The sequence below is a fragment of the Puntigrus tetrazona genome, chromosome 21 (genome assembly GCF_018831695.1).
Source record: "Puntigrus tetrazona isolate hp1 chromosome 21, ASM1883169v1, whole genome shotgun sequence".
Lineage (NCBI taxonomy): Eukaryota > Metazoa > Chordata > Actinopteri > Cypriniformes > Cyprinidae > Puntigrus > Puntigrus tetrazona.
The window spans coordinates 8,403,478-8,423,665 of record NC_056719.1 but is presented as its reverse complement, the minus strand read 5'-3'; the positions used below and the strand labels follow the sequence as shown (position 1 = coordinate 8,423,665).

At 39.3% G+C, this 20,188-nt stretch overlaps 3 protein-coding genes across 3 annotated transcripts; 1 reads left to right on the top strand and 2 right to left on the bottom strand.

Annotated features, from left to right (window-relative positions):
- Nucleotides 1-31: 31 nt before the first annotated feature.
- Nucleotides 32-3,262, bottom strand: sumf2 (sulfatase modifying factor 2). The gene is made up of 9 exons (XM_043221038.1): nucleotides 3,048-3,262; nucleotides 2,162-2,306; nucleotides 1,962-2,076; nucleotides 1,730-1,774; nucleotides 1,228-1,378; nucleotides 1,072-1,127; nucleotides 897-981; nucleotides 300-441; nucleotides 32-173 (listed from the first exon to the last, which is right to left on the bottom strand). Exons 1-9 carry the CDS (start codon nucleotides 3,109-3,111, stop codon nucleotides 89-91), a joined length of 888 nt encoding a protein of 295 aa, XP_043076973.1. The 5' UTR covers nucleotides 3,112-3,262; the 3' UTR covers nucleotides 32-88.
- Nucleotides 3,263-3,346: 84 nt separating this feature from the next.
- tmem179bb (transmembrane protein 179Bb) lies at nucleotides 3,347-11,356 on the top strand. The gene is made up of 6 exons (XM_043221040.1): nucleotides 3,347-3,475; nucleotides 3,950-4,134; nucleotides 4,785-4,981; nucleotides 5,105-5,242; nucleotides 5,860-5,938; nucleotides 6,218-11,356. Exons 2-6 carry the CDS (start codon nucleotides 4,030-4,032, stop codon nucleotides 6,371-6,373), a joined length of 675 nt encoding a protein of 224 aa, XP_043076975.1. The 5' UTR covers nucleotides 3,347-3,475; nucleotides 3,950-4,029; the 3' UTR covers nucleotides 6,374-11,356.
- LOC122326276 (transmembrane protein 151B) lies at nucleotides 11,096-20,104 on the bottom strand. The gene is made up of 2 exons (XM_043221025.1): nucleotides 19,469-20,104; nucleotides 11,096-14,462 (listed from the first exon to the last, which is right to left on the bottom strand). Exons 1-2 carry the CDS (start codon nucleotides 19,526-19,528, stop codon nucleotides 12,837-12,839), a joined length of 1,686 nt encoding a protein of 561 aa, XP_043076960.1. The 5' UTR covers nucleotides 19,529-20,104; the 3' UTR covers nucleotides 11,096-12,836.
- Nucleotides 20,105-20,188: the final 84 nt, after the last annotated feature.

Genomic DNA, 20,188 nt, shown 5'->3' with positions numbered 1-20,188 from the left:
ATTCCAGAAGTTTGTGTCTCCACAGGAGAAATGTAATATCCCTGCAGTAATGCACCGCTGGCGTCATCTAGTCTTGAACATTTGGCTCTTAAAGATCAGTTCTTTTCTGTTTTGAGCTCACAGCACAGCGGAAGCCCAGGTTATCAGAGGCCGAATCTGGTGTGTTTCCCATCCTGCGTTTGAGAACATAAAAACACAAGTTTTTATTTATCACATTCTCACAAACCATTTTGGACAATCCAGACATGCTTGGGGTGACTTTGAATAATATGAATGTAGCAGGATGGAGAATGACTGACCTAGTGGTGACACGAGCTCTGTGATTGGCCGAGCCATCGGCCGTGTCGATCCAGGATGCTCCGCGCAGGACATACATGGTCTGTGCACCAGGAAATCGTGAGGAGGTCCACTCCCAGACATTACCCAGCATGTCATATAGTCCTGGAACAAGAATATTATTTTCTATTATATATATTATATTTCTATTCAGCCAATATCCAGAAAAATTTATCACAATTTCAACAAAACTATTAAGCAACCGGTTTCAACTTTAATAATAATGCTTCTCAGGGGCAAATCAATATATGATTTCTGAAGGATCATGTGACACTAAAAGCAATGACCTAGCTTTGACATCACGAAAATATAAATATTTTTAAAATACAAAATATTTTACATTTTAATAATACTTTAAAATATTGCTATAGTACTGTACTTTTGATTATTTCAAAATAAATGCAGCCTTGGTGAGCATGAGAGATAAAAAAAATCTTATCAACCCCAAACTTTTGTATGTAGATTTTCTAGAAAGCTTTGTCTCTATCTATGAATTACATTGCTGATCAAATGTGACACACCATACAGTGTGTAATACCGTACTGTGCCTACTGCTTTACCATAGTTGTTCTGCGGAGGATAGGCAGTTACAGGAGCCACGCCATGATACCCATCTTCTGCGGCGTCCCTCTCTGGAAATGGGCCCTTTATACAAAGAAAAGAAATGATCAACAGCTAAACTACATGAATCCACATTTTCCCAACTGCTACGGACAAGAAAGTACCTCAACTGACCTGCCACAGGTTAGTCCGGTTCAGCAAGAACTTGCTGCCCCATGGGTAGGTCCTACCTGAAAAACAAAAACGTGCTGGCTATGATGACTACATATAATAAAGTAAAGAGTAAGACCGTTTTTAGGTGCTGGGAGGCATAAGGCTTTTTTGGCTTGCCTTCTAAACCTCCACGTGCAGCCATTTCCCACTCTTCCTCAGTTGGCAGCCTTTTCTTCTTCCACTGACAGTAGGTTTGGGCATCATTCCAGCTGACCTGCACCACAGGGGACTCCAGTCTGTCCTTGATACCAGAGCCTGGTCCTGCAGGCTGCACACATCAAACCCAGAGACCCCAGACATACATACAAATAAAAAGACATGATTTTACTTATTAAACAAGCTTAATTAAATGCACAACAGAAAAATAATGTATTATTAATTAATAAATCAAAAAAATCACATATACATATATATATATATATATATATATATATATATATATATATATATATATATCACATACTGTATATATATTAAAATATTTACATATATAAATTTATAAACATATTTTTAAACATATACATGCATGCATGTCTAATACACACACATATTGTAAACAAAAATAATTAATTATATATACTGGTTGACCATGGTTAATATCATTTATATACTATGTCACCTGTCTCCAGAAGACTTTCTCGACTGGTAACCACCAAGGGGCCGACTAGGAAAAAAGGATTTGGTCATTTTCAAGAGGACAAAGAGTTTAAGAAAAAATGCAGCATTAAAGACAGTGTTTAGATCAATGTAAATTACATTTTAAACACTCTGAAAACCAGACACAAGAAATAGACATTTAATTTTATCCAACTGACCAGTAGATTTTGTTTGTGTTTCTTCTGGATTCATACCTCAATTTTCTGAGTGACCTTACTTTTCAGTTCATCGGGCACAAAATCCTGGAACACAAAACTCCAACCAAACTGTTCAGCTTCTGTTTTATATTTCTGCTGTCTGACAAATTCCCTGGAATGAACAGAAGCGGCTGTATCAGGTCAGTAATAAGATATGCAAGGAAGGCAAAGTAGGTTTTGAGCCAATATCTAAGTACCTGAAGTCAGAGTTAGTGACAGGATACTTGTCTATCTTAAATGGTTGGAGAGTCACAGCTCGTGTTGGTGATTCCCCATCTCTTCCATCAGCAGCACTGGTTCCCATCATCATTTTTCCACCAGGAATAAGCACCATCTCTTCAACTGCCAAAAGAATTAGGTATTTATCTCACAACAAATGGTTGTTTCTGGGCCCCCACACAGTTTTCACTTCATGTCTTTTAATGAATTTTAATAGTTACAATACAAACCACACTGGAAATATATTTTTACCACGTTTTTATTGCTTTTGCTACCTAAATGACTCATGATTTATTTGGCATATGCATGACGAATGCATAATTTTATTGATTTACACTTTTCCCAGACACAGATGTCCAATCAAAAATGCGATTTATTATTTTTAGACACTTGAATAAAATAAGCAATTTCAAAAGATATGGTATTGACATTATTTTCAAAAAAATGACGTCCCGATTCTGTGCCTCATCACAATCAACATGTTTTCCGATATTTAAATTTAAATATTGTTAAATAATTTTGTACTAATAATTTTGTTTGTACTGTTTAAGTTGTCAGTGTTAATTGGAGATGAAATCACGACTTGATGCGATTTGTGAAGAAATAAAGAAAAGGTAAATATCTTTTCTTGAACGGTATATTTTTATTAAGTATCAAATTTTAATGTTGTTTATTTGGAATAAATTAAAATGCCACAAGCTTATTTCTATTTTGACAGCCACAAAACAGTGGTTGGTAATGACAAGTTATAAGAATTTTAGTGTATCAACAATAACTTTAGTAGCTATGACACACTGGCGGGAAATTATGTAAAGGTTTTTAAAAACAAATTAACAGCGTTCTGATATTTTAGTGACTCCCTACCTGCTGCACTAGAAGACATGATGCACAATAATACGAGGTATAAGGTTTCCCAAGACATCATCATGATTATTATAAAAAGACGTGGTTGTCCAGAGTCTGATTTAACAAACTATAAACACGATAAACGCGTTCAACTTTATCTAAAAACAAGAAAACTGTCAACAATAACGCTGCAAAGTTCAGTCATTCAGTGTCCCTCTGCGCGTCGATGAAGCTCGCTGAAAAGCGTTTACTGCCATCTATTGGTTTGGAAGACGAACTAACAGCATAGTTCACCCAAAAAACATAAACAGTCTGTCACCGTTTACTCGCTCTCGAGCTGTTCCAAACCCGTATGACTTTCTTTCTTCTGCTCAACACAAGACACGATATTTGGAAGAGACACTTGACTTGCATGGAAAAGAAGTAGCTAGTCTATAATGCTATTAGTAAGTAACTTTATTTGGACTCAACAGCAATAAACAGGAAATTTTACTATCATTACTATCATCAGTGTAATGATGGATGGTCACAGACATAGAGATACAGTTTATTCACTTTCATGCTTTAGGACCTCGGTTTAATTAAAAAAAAAAAAAAAAACTAAATGTGTTTTGTTTGTGCTTTGCATATCTTTTTTTATCTATGGTACAACTATAGATAATATCTATATCATATCTTTATACCTGTTTTATGCTTTCCTATCATGTCAACGCGTAATAAGCGGATATTGATATATGTGATATTTAGAAAAATGTGATTTCAGTTAACATTGGTTCATAGCTGCACTGCACAGGCCGTCTGAAATGTTTTCCTGCCTTGCCCTGAATGCAGTCTTTTATTACACCTAATAGCAATGCCGTGAAATTCTCTGGCCCAATTGTCAAAAATGATTCTGAAAAGCAACATTGTTGTGAGGACAGGACGTGCTTTAGAGCTGCTAGCAGAGCACATGAATGAGGTGCTGGGCTGCTTGACTCCGTGAGACAGGGGCTGTGAGAGCATGTTCATGATGGGACTGCCGTGGCTGCTGGTTTTGGAGCTTGTCCTTTATGCTGGCTGTTTCATCTGTGGGGTGATAGCTGCCGCGTGGATGACACTCACTCAGGTAACACTAATTCATCATCTCCACAATGTCATTCGCTATTTTGTGAGCTCAGAAGGTGTTACATGATTATAATTAAGAAAACTAAAAGCATAATCATGTCTCTAGGGCAATGCTATACGTCATGAGTTCGTCTTTCAGAGTTTTAAGTATCGAGGTGATCATGGTGACAGTTTACATGCATATTTGAAACTTTATTTTATGATACACCGTTCGGTTTAATGTGAATATACAACTGCGTGAGCATACAGCGTGTTTATTGAAATGGTCTTTTTAGATTATTTGATTACTTTTTTGGGGGAAGATGAACTGAGTTTTCAGTGATAGCTAAATTGATGTTATTCATATGAGCAATAAAATACAGAATAGGTTAAGTTGCTGATCCCAGGTCAGAACCTTAGAGTTTTAAAATTGAATCATCATGTGATCTGCCGGCCTCTCGTACCATATTATGGGTCATTAGAGTCATATGATACAGGGACAAAAGCTCTTAGCGCAGCACTTTTCTTCTATCTCTGCATGTCACAGAGAAAGACAAATCTTCCACATAGTTTGCAAAAGAGTATGAAAATGACCCTTAGATGCCCTTTGCTTTTTTTTCTTTCTATTTATCGTATGCAAATATGGCTGACTTTCGTTTATTGTATTTTTAGGGCCACTTTGATGGACGGTGCATCCTCTATGGAAGTGTTCATTACAACGCATCTGGCCAGGCTCTGACCGTAGAAGGCTCTAGCTCTCCCTCGGTCTGCTATTTTGTGTCAGCCATCGCTGTATGCATGGCTATTTACTGCTTTTCCCTTATTCTTTACTGGATCTATGCCAGCTGTGTAGATGAGGATGTGAGAAGGTGAATGTGTCGACATTTTCCATATTTCTTTTATTTTTCACATTGCGCTTTCATGCAGATGCGGCTCAACACACTTAACAGTCACATTAACAATTTAATTTTTTGTCTTGAATGTACATGCAGGGGGAATGTTTCTCTCAACACGTCTCTGGGAGCCTGTGGTCTTCTTCTGTTTTTTCTCTTGGTATCAGGATGCATTCTCAAAATCGGCCGGGACAGCTTTTGTTTCTCTGTCCTTCACAACACTCCCTCTATTTCCAGGTGATTTCATCTGCTTTCTCTTGTGCGTAGCATTCTGCATCTGTGATTTTCACGCCCCTTTTAAGAACCATATACCTTACAGAATTATAGAAGATATGAAAATTCATGTTTTATAGCTCCCAGCTGCTGTGTTTACAAATTGAAAGCAGGACCCTTAAAGAGAAACGGTAATGTGAATAAAAAATCAGATGAGAGGAAAAACTTATATTTTAATGCTTTTGGCACCACCTTCTTCTGTTGCAAAAGTAGTGTGTTCCCCGTGAAACTGAATTAAATTATTTCCATGACAACGTTTTGTGAGTGAACACAAAGTTTCTCAAAAGCTTTGTAAAACAACGCAAACATTTTGCAAACTAATGCAAAGGTTTTCAGGTAAACGCAAAAAGTTTTGTAAGAGAAAACCGAAGATTTTCAAGCTAATGAACAGAAATGTCTTGGGTGTTTTGCTAGAAAATCCAGTTTTTTTTCAGTGGAACTCAAACGTTTTGCAGACAAATGCACAGTTGCTCATGGGATGTTTTGCAAAAAGGAAAAAAAAAATTGGGTCAGAGAAGCTATGGAAAAGCTTAGAAAGCTTTTTTTTCTCAATCACAAAACAATCATTGTTTCTGATTTAGTTGTGAAGATGCAGAGAATAAAACTTGGGCCCATCCATACACTGGGAACCAGTTCTACACAGGACTGTACAGTACTGAGGTTAGTACTTTGGTTTGGTCATTCTTCACAAGGACTGTGTTAAAAACACATGAGCCATCAAAAATAACCTCATCTTGCTAACCCAAATGAACAAACACTTATTGTTGCCATATAATTTCAACAATCTGAATGGCCTCTAGCTGAAAGCTTTCGAAAGATGCTGCCTCCACACCAATAGGTGTCAGTACATGCTTAGAGTTTCTTCATGCATTTTTTAAATTTGTAATTTTAAAAAAAATACAGTAGAAATAAATGTTTGTCCGTTTCTCTCCTCCTCAGAGATCTATGTGGGTAAGCTTCTTCTTTTGGTTGTTAATACTGGCTGTGGTGGTCATACAGAGGCGCCAGAGCTCAAGGTTGAAGGTTTGGGGTGATGATGAGTGGAGCCGAGCTGAAACAGAGCCCTTCCTCCATCGTCCGTCCCGCCAGAGATAAATCACCAAGGGTCTCATCGCTACATATCATGTAGAATGTGGTATATGCCGCAAGGAGTTATAAAATACCTGCAACTTTCTTGAATTTTTATTTAGCTATACACCAAAACATTTATTTGATGTATGTTAGCCATAATTCCATAATGTCCAGAGACTTTGACATGACGGATAAAAGAAAAATATGTCTAATATACAGTCAAACAATCATTATTGCTAAATTAAGTAATGAGGACACCAAAACCAAGAGGAGGCTTCTTATATAACACTAAATGGGTTTGTCCTGCTTAATACAATCGGACATAACATTTCAATTTAAGTTAACTAATTATATATTAGAATCATCTTAATTATAGTATATTGGTGATATAAACATATACAAAATATACAGGCTGCAACAGTACTTTTTTGAATGGTTAAGTGTTACACTTGAGATAAGAGCTTAATGCAAAGTTGTGAACATAAAATATGTTTGTGTCCATATTTAGGTTACCGCTATTCAAAATGATGCGCTTGTGTGCTTATTGTAAAATAATCATTCTTCGCACATGTGTGCTGTGGATTGTTCAGAGAATTAAATGAAAAATATGGCAATGGTACAAAGGTAACATTTAGAGTTTGTAAGTCCTGCCCCTCTACTGATTTGCAGAAATCATTCAAACACTCCCCCCATCAGCCATTGGTCGAGCAAACAGATCGCCCCGCCTCAAACTCACACTATTGTTGTCATCTCAGATTTGAATTTAAAAAGGAATTCCACATCATGTTAAAATTGTGAAATAGCAGATCACAATTTTTTATCGTCAGAGACAATTTTACTGAATTTGACTGGCCGGAGAAGCTACTTCCTCTATCGTTTTAGAGCTGCTTACTTAGTTTGCGAGCCTGCCTCTCTTTGGCTTCAAATGCCACCTTGGTGTCCATCAGAGCTTCCAGTGCTTTGCACATCTCAGCCATGTCCTGTTGAAGCGCGTCACTTTGGCTGAGGAGACTCTGGCTCTCGTCTCTCAGCTGCTCGGTGAGAGCGGCCATCTGCGTGCTCTCTTCCTGACACGCCGCGTGGAGCTGAGCGGCCAATGAGAGCAGGCCCTCCGCGTGGCTCACCACCGAGTCCAGCTGGTCCTTCGACATCCTGCTGCTCTTCACCTCACAGCTGCTCCACACCAAGTCCAGTTGGGTTGTGGAGGATCAACCAAAAAGAAAACTATAATGAATATTAATACTAATGCTAGCCTATTAGGGGCTCTGTATTGTAGAAACTCCATGTTTGTTTGCTTGATAGACGTTTTTTACATTGACATTCAAACACCTGTTTCAAAAACCATTTAAAATAATGAAATTTGTGAATTGACTATTTTGTGAGTTCTTCGTGGAAAAACTATTTTTGTGAATATCATGTTTTTGGCTATGGCTGTTAAACTGTGGTAAGCAGTTGAACACAATAAATCAACGATATATTTAAAGCTGAAAAGTTGAGCTTTATCGTCAAGACATATGTACTTAATATTAATGACAGATATTGACAGATGTATTTTATAAATGTTTTACTGTTTAATATAAGCTCTGCTATCTATCGCACATCACAAAATGTCAACATGTTCAATTAACTGTTTTTTTATCATTATTATTAATTTTATTGACTGATTGATTGATTAATTGAAAACTGACCTTGTCAAAATCAATATATATTTACAAGGGAAAAAAATGTTGACAACATGTTGACTGTAGGCCACTTTGTTAAGTACCAGGTTTCTGTCTTATTTATTTGCGGCATAGGTTCAGTGTGCTGCCAGAAATGTTCCTCAGAGATTTTGATTCATATTGGTATGACAGCATCATGCATTTCGCATGGCTATATTTGTATGAAGACATTTTGTACATTTCCTATGCAAATGACTAGCACTGTGCATTGCTAGGAACTTTATTTGGACAACTTTAAAGGCCATTTTCCCAAGGTTTAGATTTTTGCACCCTCAGATTCCAGATTTTCAAATAGTCAAGCCAAATATTGTCCTGTCCCAGCCAACCATACATCAATGGAGAGCTTATTTATTTCAGTTATGACTGGTTTTGTGGTGCAGGGTCACAAATGTGAATCTCATGGTCCACCACATCCCAGACGGGCTCTGCTGGATTGAGATCTAGAATTGTGGAGGCAGAGATGATCTTTAACATGGAGTCTGAGTCAGGTCTTGAGTCTTTTTAATGGCTCGCTAAAAATGTCCCATTCAGAATCATCATATTTACGAAGCTGTTTTATAGGCTACAGACAATTATATGATCTATGATCTGCTTTGTTAAAAAAAGAGGGGTTAAGATGTAAGGTCAGTGTACATCCAGCCTGTTACTTGTGTTTTCATCCATTACAATGTTCAAAGCAGTTTATCTTTAACTAAATTCTATAATAAGAGTCTGATCTACCACGACAAAACCAAATAATAAAGTATTTCTTTATGAGATAAATCAGGGGTTTAATAAAAGTTCCAATGGGTGTGGTCTCTATATTTTCTTCCAATCAAAGGTCCAGACAAAAAAAAAAGCTAGGCCATGTTCCTAAAAAAAGTTTCTGTTCAGGTCAAAATGTTCTCATCATAAGCAGAAAAGAAAGGATAAAATCCATCCTAGCCACAACAATCTTCACATTATAATTAGGCTACATATTTTTAAATACGCCTAGAGATGAATAATGCTGAAATGCCTTGGCCACCTTTTGAATATCAGTTAGGCTACAAGTATTTAAGGATAAAACACTCAAATTGCTTTTAAAATATTCATGAGTCCTTTTTCTCGAGTCATGTCGAGTATGGACTCGGGTCAAGTGCCCATCTTTGTGTGAAGGCCATTTAATTTTTAGCGCTAATTGTCATGTTCAAGAAACCAGTTTGAGATGATTAGAGTTTTGCGACATGGTGTGTTATCCTTCTGGAAGGATCTATCACAAGTTAGGCATACTTTTAAATGATGCTCAACTGGTTTAAGGGGTTAAACCGCCAGTAGCAGCCTCAGCCATGGACATCTCCTCTGGCATCAACAAAGCAATTTTGCAGCTCATTGGATATTTTATTGGACCATTCTCCCTAAACCTTGGAGGTGTTTGTGTGTGAAAATCCCAGTAGATCGGGAGTTTCTGAACCAACCTGTCTGGCATAAACCAATATGTCATGTTCAAAGTCACTTTAAACATCATCTTTTAGTATTCTGATGCTCAGATCGTACATCATCAGATCATCTTGTCTAAATGCATCAAGTTGCTGCTGTGTGACTGGCTGATTTGTGATAGTTGTGGCAGGTACCTAATAAAGTGGCCCACATACACACACATATCTATAAAAGATATACAATATGTACCTACGTTCAGGACATTTTGTGTAAAATAAAAAGTGTGGCATAATTGCTTAAAATGTGTTTTTTTTAACAACTATTAGACTAATTTAAATGCAATCCACAATATTAATGGAAATGGGTATTAGAAAAGGTGGTTCTCATCTTTGTCACTAGGGCAACATCCAGTGTCGTCTCTGTGACCTAAATCTCTGATGGCAGCACTAGTCTGAATCATCAGGCTCAAGGGAGGTAACAAGCTGCTTAGTGAACAGCTTATCTGTTACTTCACTTCTCTTATAACTCAGGCTATATAAGGGTATATTCAACAACTAAATCAATTAAACAACGCGACCACTGTATTTTGAGAGGTCCCGATGGCAGTGGAACGCAGTCCTCATTGGAAATGCGTTATTGACAGCAAGATTGCATTGTCTTGAAATTAAAGTTCCCTGAATCAGACAATCCTGTTGTACGTATTTAAAATGTCAATCTATAATTTGGTATTTTCATTCTATTCTGAATATTTGTGAAATGCATGGTTTCGATGCTTACCAGATCTGGTGTGTGTGTGTCCTTTTATGCAGCACACAGTCACTCTCCTTTAGCTCTCTCTCTCTCTCTCTCTTCCTCTATTATTTGTCAGAACCAAGAGGGAACTGCTGCCCTGTCCTTCAAACACAGATTATGACAGAGAGAGAAGGAGGAGGGGAGGACGACATGCCTTGTATGCAAGGCAATTACCTGCAAGATTCCTGACATTCCACGCATTTAAAAAGTACGTTTACAATAAATCATAATGTAATTTAGATTTACGTCCGGTTTTACATTTTTTACTTTTCCTATTTAAACGTCCCATGGCTTCACTGTAATATCACCGCTAGATGGAGCTAAAGATTTGAGTCTGGGTAGCTTAGCACGTGGTCAGATATTTTCTCATCCACAGTGAACACCCAAAGAAATTCAAAGCGCATTGTCCGAAAATGCAAAATGGTTATGCATTCAATAACGTAGTGATGGAATACATAGAACTGAATAAATGTAACTGTTCATAAACGGTGCTAAACATGTCTCTAGCGAGCGGAGGTGTTTGCCAAGTCTGCATTGATCCAAGCCTAAAAAGCAGCTCTGGTCATTAGCCTAGAGTTACTGAGGCGAATATCACCGCATTATTAATTAATACTAAAGGATCATTCAAAGTCAAATGATGCATCTATGACTTTCAGGTTCTGTTAAAAACCCTGAACACACTATACAAGATGAGTTAATATTGCATGCACTTGCTTGTTGTGATGAATAACCGCGTCTCTTCATATACCTGCAATGTAGGTGAGACACAAATAATAACAATACAGCAGTTTTAGCAAAATACATGAATAAATAATAATAAAGCAGTCAATGAACACATTGTTAATGGTTTGACTTTATTAATAAGAGCATCATGGTCATGGCCACTGTAATCATTCCCTCATCGCTGACAGATATGCTAGTGCTTGTTGAAGTATTAGCAATAATTTGATAAGTAGAAATCCTGCTAACAATACAGGGATGCTCTTATAGTGTGTGCTTTGGACTTTACCTTTTTTTTTATTATTATGAATATCCTCTCCATGTGCAAGGCTGTGTTTATACATTCGTTTCTTCAGTGTTTCTAAGGACAGCTTATTTAAACTCAATCCCTGCACTGTTCGTAAAGTAGGTGACGCATTGTGCTTATACTGACCTACACTTATATTTTTATGCTTGTTTGCTCTTCTAAGTGTATTCCACCAATGTGACTACATGGGGCGGTGGACTGTTGCACTACTTTGTATCGTGTGTTCTCTATTTTATCTCTTAGCAATAGTTGTATTAAACTGAAAGCTTAATCCAATAACTTTTTTTTAACATTCTAACAGTCTAGAAAGGAGGCCTACAAATGGATGGATGGACGGATGTCCCAACAAATCAAGGACAATGGTTTTATAAACACACTAAATGAGGTAATGAAAATCTAAAAATGCAAAAACATTTCTGCGAGGGCTGGGTTTAAGGGCGGAGGATAGAAAATATCGTTAGCTCAGTATAAAAACAATAGAAGTCGATGGAAACTCTCCACCGTGATAGAAAAACAAATGTATGCAGGAGAATAAAAAGGAATACATTGAGTTGCTGCTGAACAAATCTACTTTCAATTGGCTGCAGTAGACATGAGGCTGACATAAGAAACCTCTAAGGCAGAGATAAGTGAAGTCATAAGCACCGTGCTTCTACCAGGCAATTAAAAAGAACAGGAGATTAAAAGAAGTCATTAGCCAGGACAGTGGATTAAAGCACAGTGTCAAACAGTGAGGGATTACAATTCACCAGCCTACATTCACTCATTGATCTTTTACCATCCCTTTTTTATTAGGTCTAGTATTATTTTATTTTTTCAAATTTTTAAAAACTTTTCCCCCTGAGGACCATTTGAGTTTTTTTTTTTTTATGAGCTCAACCTTAGTAGAATTTGTATTCTTGTTTCTTACTAATCTCTATTTAGAACTTTAGTAAATGCGGTTCACATCTCAGTCCCTTTTTCCTTAAGCTACTTGTATGTTGTTGACGCATGGATTTACAAAACTACACCAGCATGGGCTTTTTCACGTTAATGTGGAGTCGCAAAAACTGCTTCGCAATGTTAAAAGCAGATTGCAGACGCCAAGCTTTTCATGTATAGTACATTACTCCCATGGTCAAAAGGAGGACACGCTGATCTTTTCGTTTGTTATGGACATGATATGCCAGAGATTTCAATAATAGGACATTAAGATCGATATAGGACACTGATGTTCCATGCCTATCAGTATTTTCTACTAGGTATGTACTACATATATATATTTAGGGTCAGTCCGTATCAAGTGAGTCAACTTGGATATGACATGACCGATGTATATTGGTTTCCGTCTCAATCCCTACGACATTCTACACATTCATGAACAAATGTTTTTTCATTGTTACACAGAGACATAAATCAGTCTCTTCAACTCTTCTATCCTGGTTCTGGTCAAAATTCCTCTCTTTTCCTCGACTCATCTGTCTCCCTGTCTCCCATCTGGACCCAGATGTCAATCTGCCTCTACTTTTCAAAAGCCACTTCAATCATTCTTTACATCACATTGGCCCTTTTAACCCGTGTCAATGCCATGCCCCCCGTGACAGCTCTCTTCCCCGTGAATGATTAACACCGGAAAGTAAAGAGCATCTTGGTAAGTGGGTGGCCTGTCTCTCTCCTCCTCCCTGGCCTCTCCGTTCTCTCTCTCCTCCACTTGTTCCTGGCCTGTCTCCTCTGCTTCTTCGTCTTCTAGTCCCTCGCTCTCTAACACACCCCTCCTCTCCTCATCTGGCACTCTAAACCCAAGACCAAGGAAACCCCCACCACCCTCTTCCACACGGCCGCCCATCCCACCTCCGAGGCTTCTCGAGTGAAACAGGCAGGGATGGCGGCTTCTTGCGGTATGCAACCGACCAAGAGAGAAACCGCTGCGACTAAGAGAAAGCCTACCACCGGGTCTAATGGGGAATGAGTTTGTCCCCGCAGCCATGTTTCCTCTAAACCAGGAAGGGAGTGAAGAGCTGCTTGTTGAGCGCCGGCATCTGGGGCAGCTCTGAAGGAAGTAGCTAGAATTGCGTCGTACACGTGCAGCCATTGCAACTGATAACGGTGTATTTGTATTCATATCCAAATCCATAAGCAAGGCCTCGGAGTAGCTAGGCACCATCTGCTGGTTACAACGAATGTGCCATTCCAGTTCGGTCATATCCACCGTGTTGACCCGCGATATAACGCGCAGAGTTGGACCCCCGGTGCCATGCTCGAAGCCCGTACAGTAATTTCCTGCCTCTGTGTTATCATTGTCATTTGCATCCTCATTCTCTCCGAACAGTTTCTCGACATGGTAGTGGACGTATGCAGTACGATACTCTGCAATCACACGAAGAGGCCATGATAGCAGGAAAGCCGAGGCCAGCCAGTACACCCAGCGTCTGGTATACCAGGGCGGCCGCGATGGGTCGGGGAAGGCCAGCATGTGTTCCCGGAAGTCAACGTTTTTAAGGTGCATGCCCTCCCGTGCTTCCATATAGTCGTCCAGGCCCTCATTGTCCCCGAAGAAGCGTGCTCGCTGCGTGAGGTAGGCAGTCTCCGCGCGGGCGCTGGCGAAGCTGAAGCACTTGGTGAAGCGCAAGCGAGTGACAGGATGTTCCAACAGGCCCTGGAGCTCTTTCGAAACGTCTTTGACACCGAGACGTGAATAATCAAACTCGGAGCTCGCTGCGTGAGTGTTGACCCGTTCGTGGTACACCTGTGTAGTCGTATAAGCGTCTCCGTTTCGGTAGCGCGTCACCTGTCTGGTACGACGTACGTAATGGTAGCTAATGGCCTTCCACCAGATGCAGGGTGTGGCTTGTTGCAACCGCTGTATCCTGTCATACACCTCACTGATTTCCACTTTAGCAAGGTTGGCTGTTTTAGAGTAGCAGTGCCAGCACTCCACTAAGTAGACGACGTACAGCATGGCCAGGAAGGCCACAGGTATATAGACGTAGCCGTTGGAGCACGGGCTGTCGTGGTAGAGTCGGGCATTGCCTTTGTAGAAGTAGGCTTGGTCATCAAAAGTAATTACGGTGATGCGGTATAAAGAGCACCAGCCTAGCGTGCCAAAGCAGCCATACATGAGCAAGGTGAGCAGCAGGCACTTCCAATGGGACTCTCTGCACAGTGATCCACTCAGGGACTGCTTGAGGGGACGCTGCTGTAGGTGGGAAGAGGGAGACAAGATGTGGATGGGGAATATAGTGAGACCAGAGAACAGCGGGTAGTGCACATGGATTAGAAATTGAATAGGGAAGGGTTCAATAGCAGATGAGTTGGAAGGGTATTAGACGGAGTTGATGGAAAGCCAAAGGAAAGCAGAGGGCAGCATGGGTGGGGGGAGAACAGGAGGGAAAGAACGGAAGAAAGAAGAACATGTAAAAATTAGTTCTAGCAGAAATGCACACAACATTGTACATGAACAAAATGTGTTTCTTAAAATATATGTGCCAGTTAAAGATTTGATTTCACAGCAGTCCTAAAAAGGAGAATGTCTGTAATGCATTGCACTCTAACACCGTGTGCTAACTTCACACAACGTGATGCCGTGATTAAAATTCTTTCATGTTTCCATAGTGAAAGCAACAACAGACAGTTTACCTGTGTATTCCATAAAAGAGATGTTATTAGTCACTATGTACATTTAATAATGTTAAAATGGTTTAATATTCATAATTTACATGATAAATGTTTTGTTGCTAGAGAGAGCCTGCGTTTCTGATTGGTTATGATATTTGACTGATTCCGCACAACCATTACATATAAATTAAACTCTATTCTATGTTTTCACTAGTTACTCGTGCCTGCTGCACTCCCGAGACACAGCAAAGCATCTTAGAAGCCTTTCAGCTTCTTAGATACACGTGATATCTAGATATCTGCTTAGATAAACGTGACTTTCCAGACGCTTATTATATTGCTTATTATATTATGTTAGAGGACACAGGTAATGTAAATAACTCCTGGCAACAAGGCGGTCTATTCCATCATTTAAAGGCACCAGACTACAGAAAATGGCTTATACCCTAGTAATTTTTTCTTGGGGAGGACCCACCCACATTTATTTAGCTTCCCATGCCCGTGCTTCACAGACACTTTCTGAGGACCCGTGAGAGTTATATTGCATCTTGCAAAAAGGAGCATATTAGATGCCCACTTACGTTCTGTCATGTTTTTCTATAGATCCCTTAGGACTCCTATGTGGCCTCCTGGGGATCCCCGAACTCTACGTTGAACCCGTATTCAGGCAACTAGTATATTTCATTTGTATTACAACACGCACAGCCGAATAAAGCACAGCCTGCTATATCCACTCTGACGTGCAGCAGAGAAAACTCTGTAATAGATCATTCTCCTGAGGGCTGAATACATTTCCTGCTGCTCGTAACCCAAACCATGTCTCCTTTTAAAACGCTCTGTATGACTGTGGAGGGGAAGTCTGGATGCTTTTAGACATCATTGAGTGCATCATCTCAACTAAATGCATATGGATCTCTACTGCCTAGTTTGACCCCAGTGGTGACTTTCAGTATTGAAGCCATATGGGCAAAGATGAACCGGTTCCAAACTAGCAGGAGGGAGAAAAAACAAACCATACACTTTCTCTGAAAGGTATGGCACACAAAGATTAGGTTTTCTACAATATTTAATTTTTTCGTCCTTTCTTTGTCCTTTTTCCCTGCTGTCTCTTCTACATGCACGCTCTCTAATACACACACAGATACTTACACACATAAATCAGCTAATAGTACGAGCAATGCCCTTGCTGTGAGAAACTGCAGCACTAAAAGCAGGCTGCAGCCCAAGCGTGGCATGGAGGCTGGGCTCCTCTTGGCAGGAGTTTAATTGTTCCTTTTACAAGGACAAGAGAGCAAACTGGGATGGGAGAGATAGAATCCATTAGGGCCTGCAGTGAGCTTTGCCATGTGCACAAGCTGATATCCACGCACGTTTTTAATAATTGCGACTTGAGCCTTGAAACATGATAATACAGCATATCACACAAAAATAATATTCCCATATATACTTACATACAGGTTTGTCCAAATTTTCAGTTACAAAGTATCATTACTCTTTCAAATTTCAATAAAATATGCAAGCTTATCACAAATTAATTATTTATTCACTAGATGCTTTCACTGCACAGCATCTCAGAGATATGCAGTTGCTGGAGGGTGAGAAGCCAGTGTTGGTACCACAAGAAAATGTGTCCTAAGAGATGTGAATGATATTCAGTGAGATTCAATACTGGAGGCTGTGATTAGGGCACTTGCATAAAACAAAATGGCAGTGATGTATAAATAGTGGATAAAGTTAGCTATTTCAGAATCACTCAAATAGGTTAAATTATTTAGATGCCCTGAGAATGTCTGCAGTCATATGATCATGTGTATTCGAATGCTTTTTTTACATGAGAGGCATCGGAGGATTGGGCAAAAATCGTAAAAGTCAAGCCCAAGTGTAAGTGTTTTCCTGCAAGCGCGTATGAGTCGATACATTATTTGCCCTCTTGGGAAAGGGGATAAGACAGCAAGTGGAGGTTTGTTTTTCGCTCAGTTTACTTCCTGGATGTGCATAAAACCTGAGTTGGGAACTGAGAAACAATCCTGTTCATGTTCAGGTGAAAATCTTACATTATTCATACGTTTTTGCACAGTCTGCTAACACTCTCAGCAAAAAAAGGCTACAAAAAATCTGTCACTGAGATGATACCTTTCCAGTACAGTATTAGTCTTTTTTTTTACTCCTAAAGGGAGCGTATTAGTACCTTAAACATTGAAAGGGTTGGCTCTCATGTGCAATTGACCCTTCTCAGAGAGTTTGAGTGACAGGCGGCTTTTTTGTCTGACAAACAGAATAGACACGAGAGTAGATTAATATCTGTGCTTTGAACTTGAAAAACGGACATTGACATGTTTCTGCAGTTGAAACATGATACTAATGTTCATTCGTGTTTATTTCATGCTATGAATAGTAAAGAGGAAGAGATGAACGGTTCACGTGCCACTTGCAATCGGTCACAACCCATTAAAGAGTCACAGATCTGTATTTATTGTTTGTCGGATAAGTCTTTGGCAAAATCAAAAATACAATAATTTTTTTCTAATTAACAGCATGCAGCTTATTACAACTGCTCTGAGGATGAAATGAGTGTAGCTGCTGAATTATTGTTGAAATGATAAATAAATTAAACATGCTCATATCATTTGTTCAATAAACAATTGTTGTTAAAAATGTTAATGCAAATTATTCGATTTTATTTATGCCACCTCTAAAACATCATAAAATATGAAAATTTGTACGTTTCTTAAAATACTTTTTATTGACTGCATCGTTTAGCAATGGACTGGTATCGTTACGAGGACATTTTTACGATTCCTATCTCTGCTAGAGGCTTTCCTTTCATATCTATTTGAGATGTGCAATATTTTGAGATGAAGGACACTGGGCTCATAAAATATTCAGTCTGAACAAATGATATTGAGAGAGAAATGCATCAGTGGATGGGCTACAGAGCACATTAATCGGTGCATCGCTAGTACACAAGAGAGACTAGTTATGTGTTAGAGGCATGTTGATATCAACAATGGAAAATAGCGGAGGAGAAAGGCATACTCATAAATTAAAAGAGTAATGTCTGAGTGCCCTCTTAATGTCTTAAATGCCTTGTCAGCATATGCATCATTTCTATTTGACCAGGCGAGTGCTCAGCGAGATGCGTTTATCCACAAAGCAACACGAGCGAAACATAAAGACTCGTTGGCAGCCACCCTGCCCCGTACAAAGCAGAGAACAGCTGAACGACAGACGCTGTAAACTGAGAGCTGTCACTGAACAGAAATAGCTGCAGCTAAAAGTATCGATACGTTTGTAAGTGACAATGTAGCACAAACATTATGAAAACTCAATAATGATTACAAAAATGACCCATCCCCCCACTGTCTCTCCGCCTATCGATCGGTCTGTAACTCTATATGGGGGGTAAACTCAGCAACTGAGGGTGTGAGCGAGTGAGAGAAAGAATGGAGAGAAGGCTCGTACTGTCACAAAATATGCATTTAAAGTAACGCAAGGCACTGTGCGTGCTGTTAGAAAAGTGTGTGTGTTAATTATTGGATTTTCTTTAATGAACTTCACACTGGATGCATAACCATCCAGAAAATAATGAACGTCCCCCCTGAGACCCGGCCTCCAGTTATCTAAGATAAACGTTGTGAGCCAGCTGGGAGAAGTCAAAGTGAGAATATCTGAGCGCAAAAAAAAAACACTAGTTTTTAATTCAAATATTTAAGGTTCATATAAGCATATAACTTCATATAAGCATTTTGCAGATTTGGGAAAGTGTCTTTTTTTTAGAAATGCATTTAGTCAGTTCTCTCTGTATTGGATGCATGGTATCGCTCTTTCTATCACAGGTCTTGAGAGAAAGAGAGAAACAGGGAAATAATGGGGGTGCATTCTCATCTACCAGCTTTCATCGTTCCTATGGTGACATGGAATATAGACAGGTCACAGGCCCCTTCCCTTAATAAACAGGCAATTCCAAGCCAGGTTAAACAGAGTCAAATGTCTTGATAGCTAAAGCAAATACTGTTAAAAATATATATATATATATATATCGTAAAAATATAGTCTAACATATACAAAAATATATCATAACACCTTTTTATTGCACTAAGCAATGCAGTGTTTTCCTATAAGGGTTCATTTCATAATAAATATTAAATTTATATTTACATATACGTGATTAGCTCTCTGCTGTACAATGTATTATTTTTTTTTTTTTTTGCAACCGTATTTATGATGGAAATAAAATGAATAAATATGAAGGTGACTTTGAATAAACCAAAAAGCTTTTGCTAGAGTCATATAAATTATTTGCATGTGACGATTAGTTGCTTGAATGAGTTTCTTAACTAGAAGCATCATTGTTTATTGATAGATAGCTCGTCAATGTTGTTTAGTTTTATTATTGTTGTATTTACGTTATATATATATATATATATATATATATATATATATATATATATATATATATATATATATATAAAAAGTAGACTGTATATATTTGAAAAACATGAATGTCTACGATATTTTCTTTTATCGCATTTGCAATACATCAAGAAGAAACTCATGGTTTTATTTACCAACATTTTCACGCCTTACCTCCTCCCTTCCGCCCCCATTCAATGTGGGCGCTTCTCCCGTCACCGTCACCCCTTGCATCTTTCACTAACATGTATTATCACGGCACGCGCGGTCCGGGATGAAAAAGAGCGCTGCGGTCCACCGTCAGGACCTCTCCGTGACCTATTTCACCCCATCAGCGGCGAGTGCCACCACGTTTCTATGGTGGCGACGTTCATTACAAAAGAGCATCCCCGAAAGATGCGTCCGTTCCCTTTCGCGCCTCACGAGAGGTTATCTCATCACCTAATCCCGGTTAGCGATTCTTCTGGGTTCCGGTCCGGCCGGCGATCGGGAATAGCGGGTAACTGTTGCGCTCGATTTCCCCTCAGTCGGTGTGACAAAAGCATCGCAAGCTCGAGACGGAGCGATGGCTGGGCAGCAGCGCGCGCATCGTGTTCGCGCGCCTCGCGACGCGCAGACGCTTCTGTCGAAGGCTGCCGATCGCTGCGTGTCGTAATCGGCGGAGGACGAGATTAATCTTTGGTTATGTTCTCTGCGCTTTAATTTCGCGGCCAGTCGAAAGGACGGATTGACGGAATCCTCTGGCTCTCCTTCCCGAGCATCGCGTATTTTCCACCTCAACCTCCTTTCACCTGAACGGTCTCCTTGCGGACTTCGCTCTGACGTCATCCTTAAACGCGCCTTCAAACCCTAATAATTGGTCCGTTCACACCAGCCCGCTGACCGCGTGTGCGA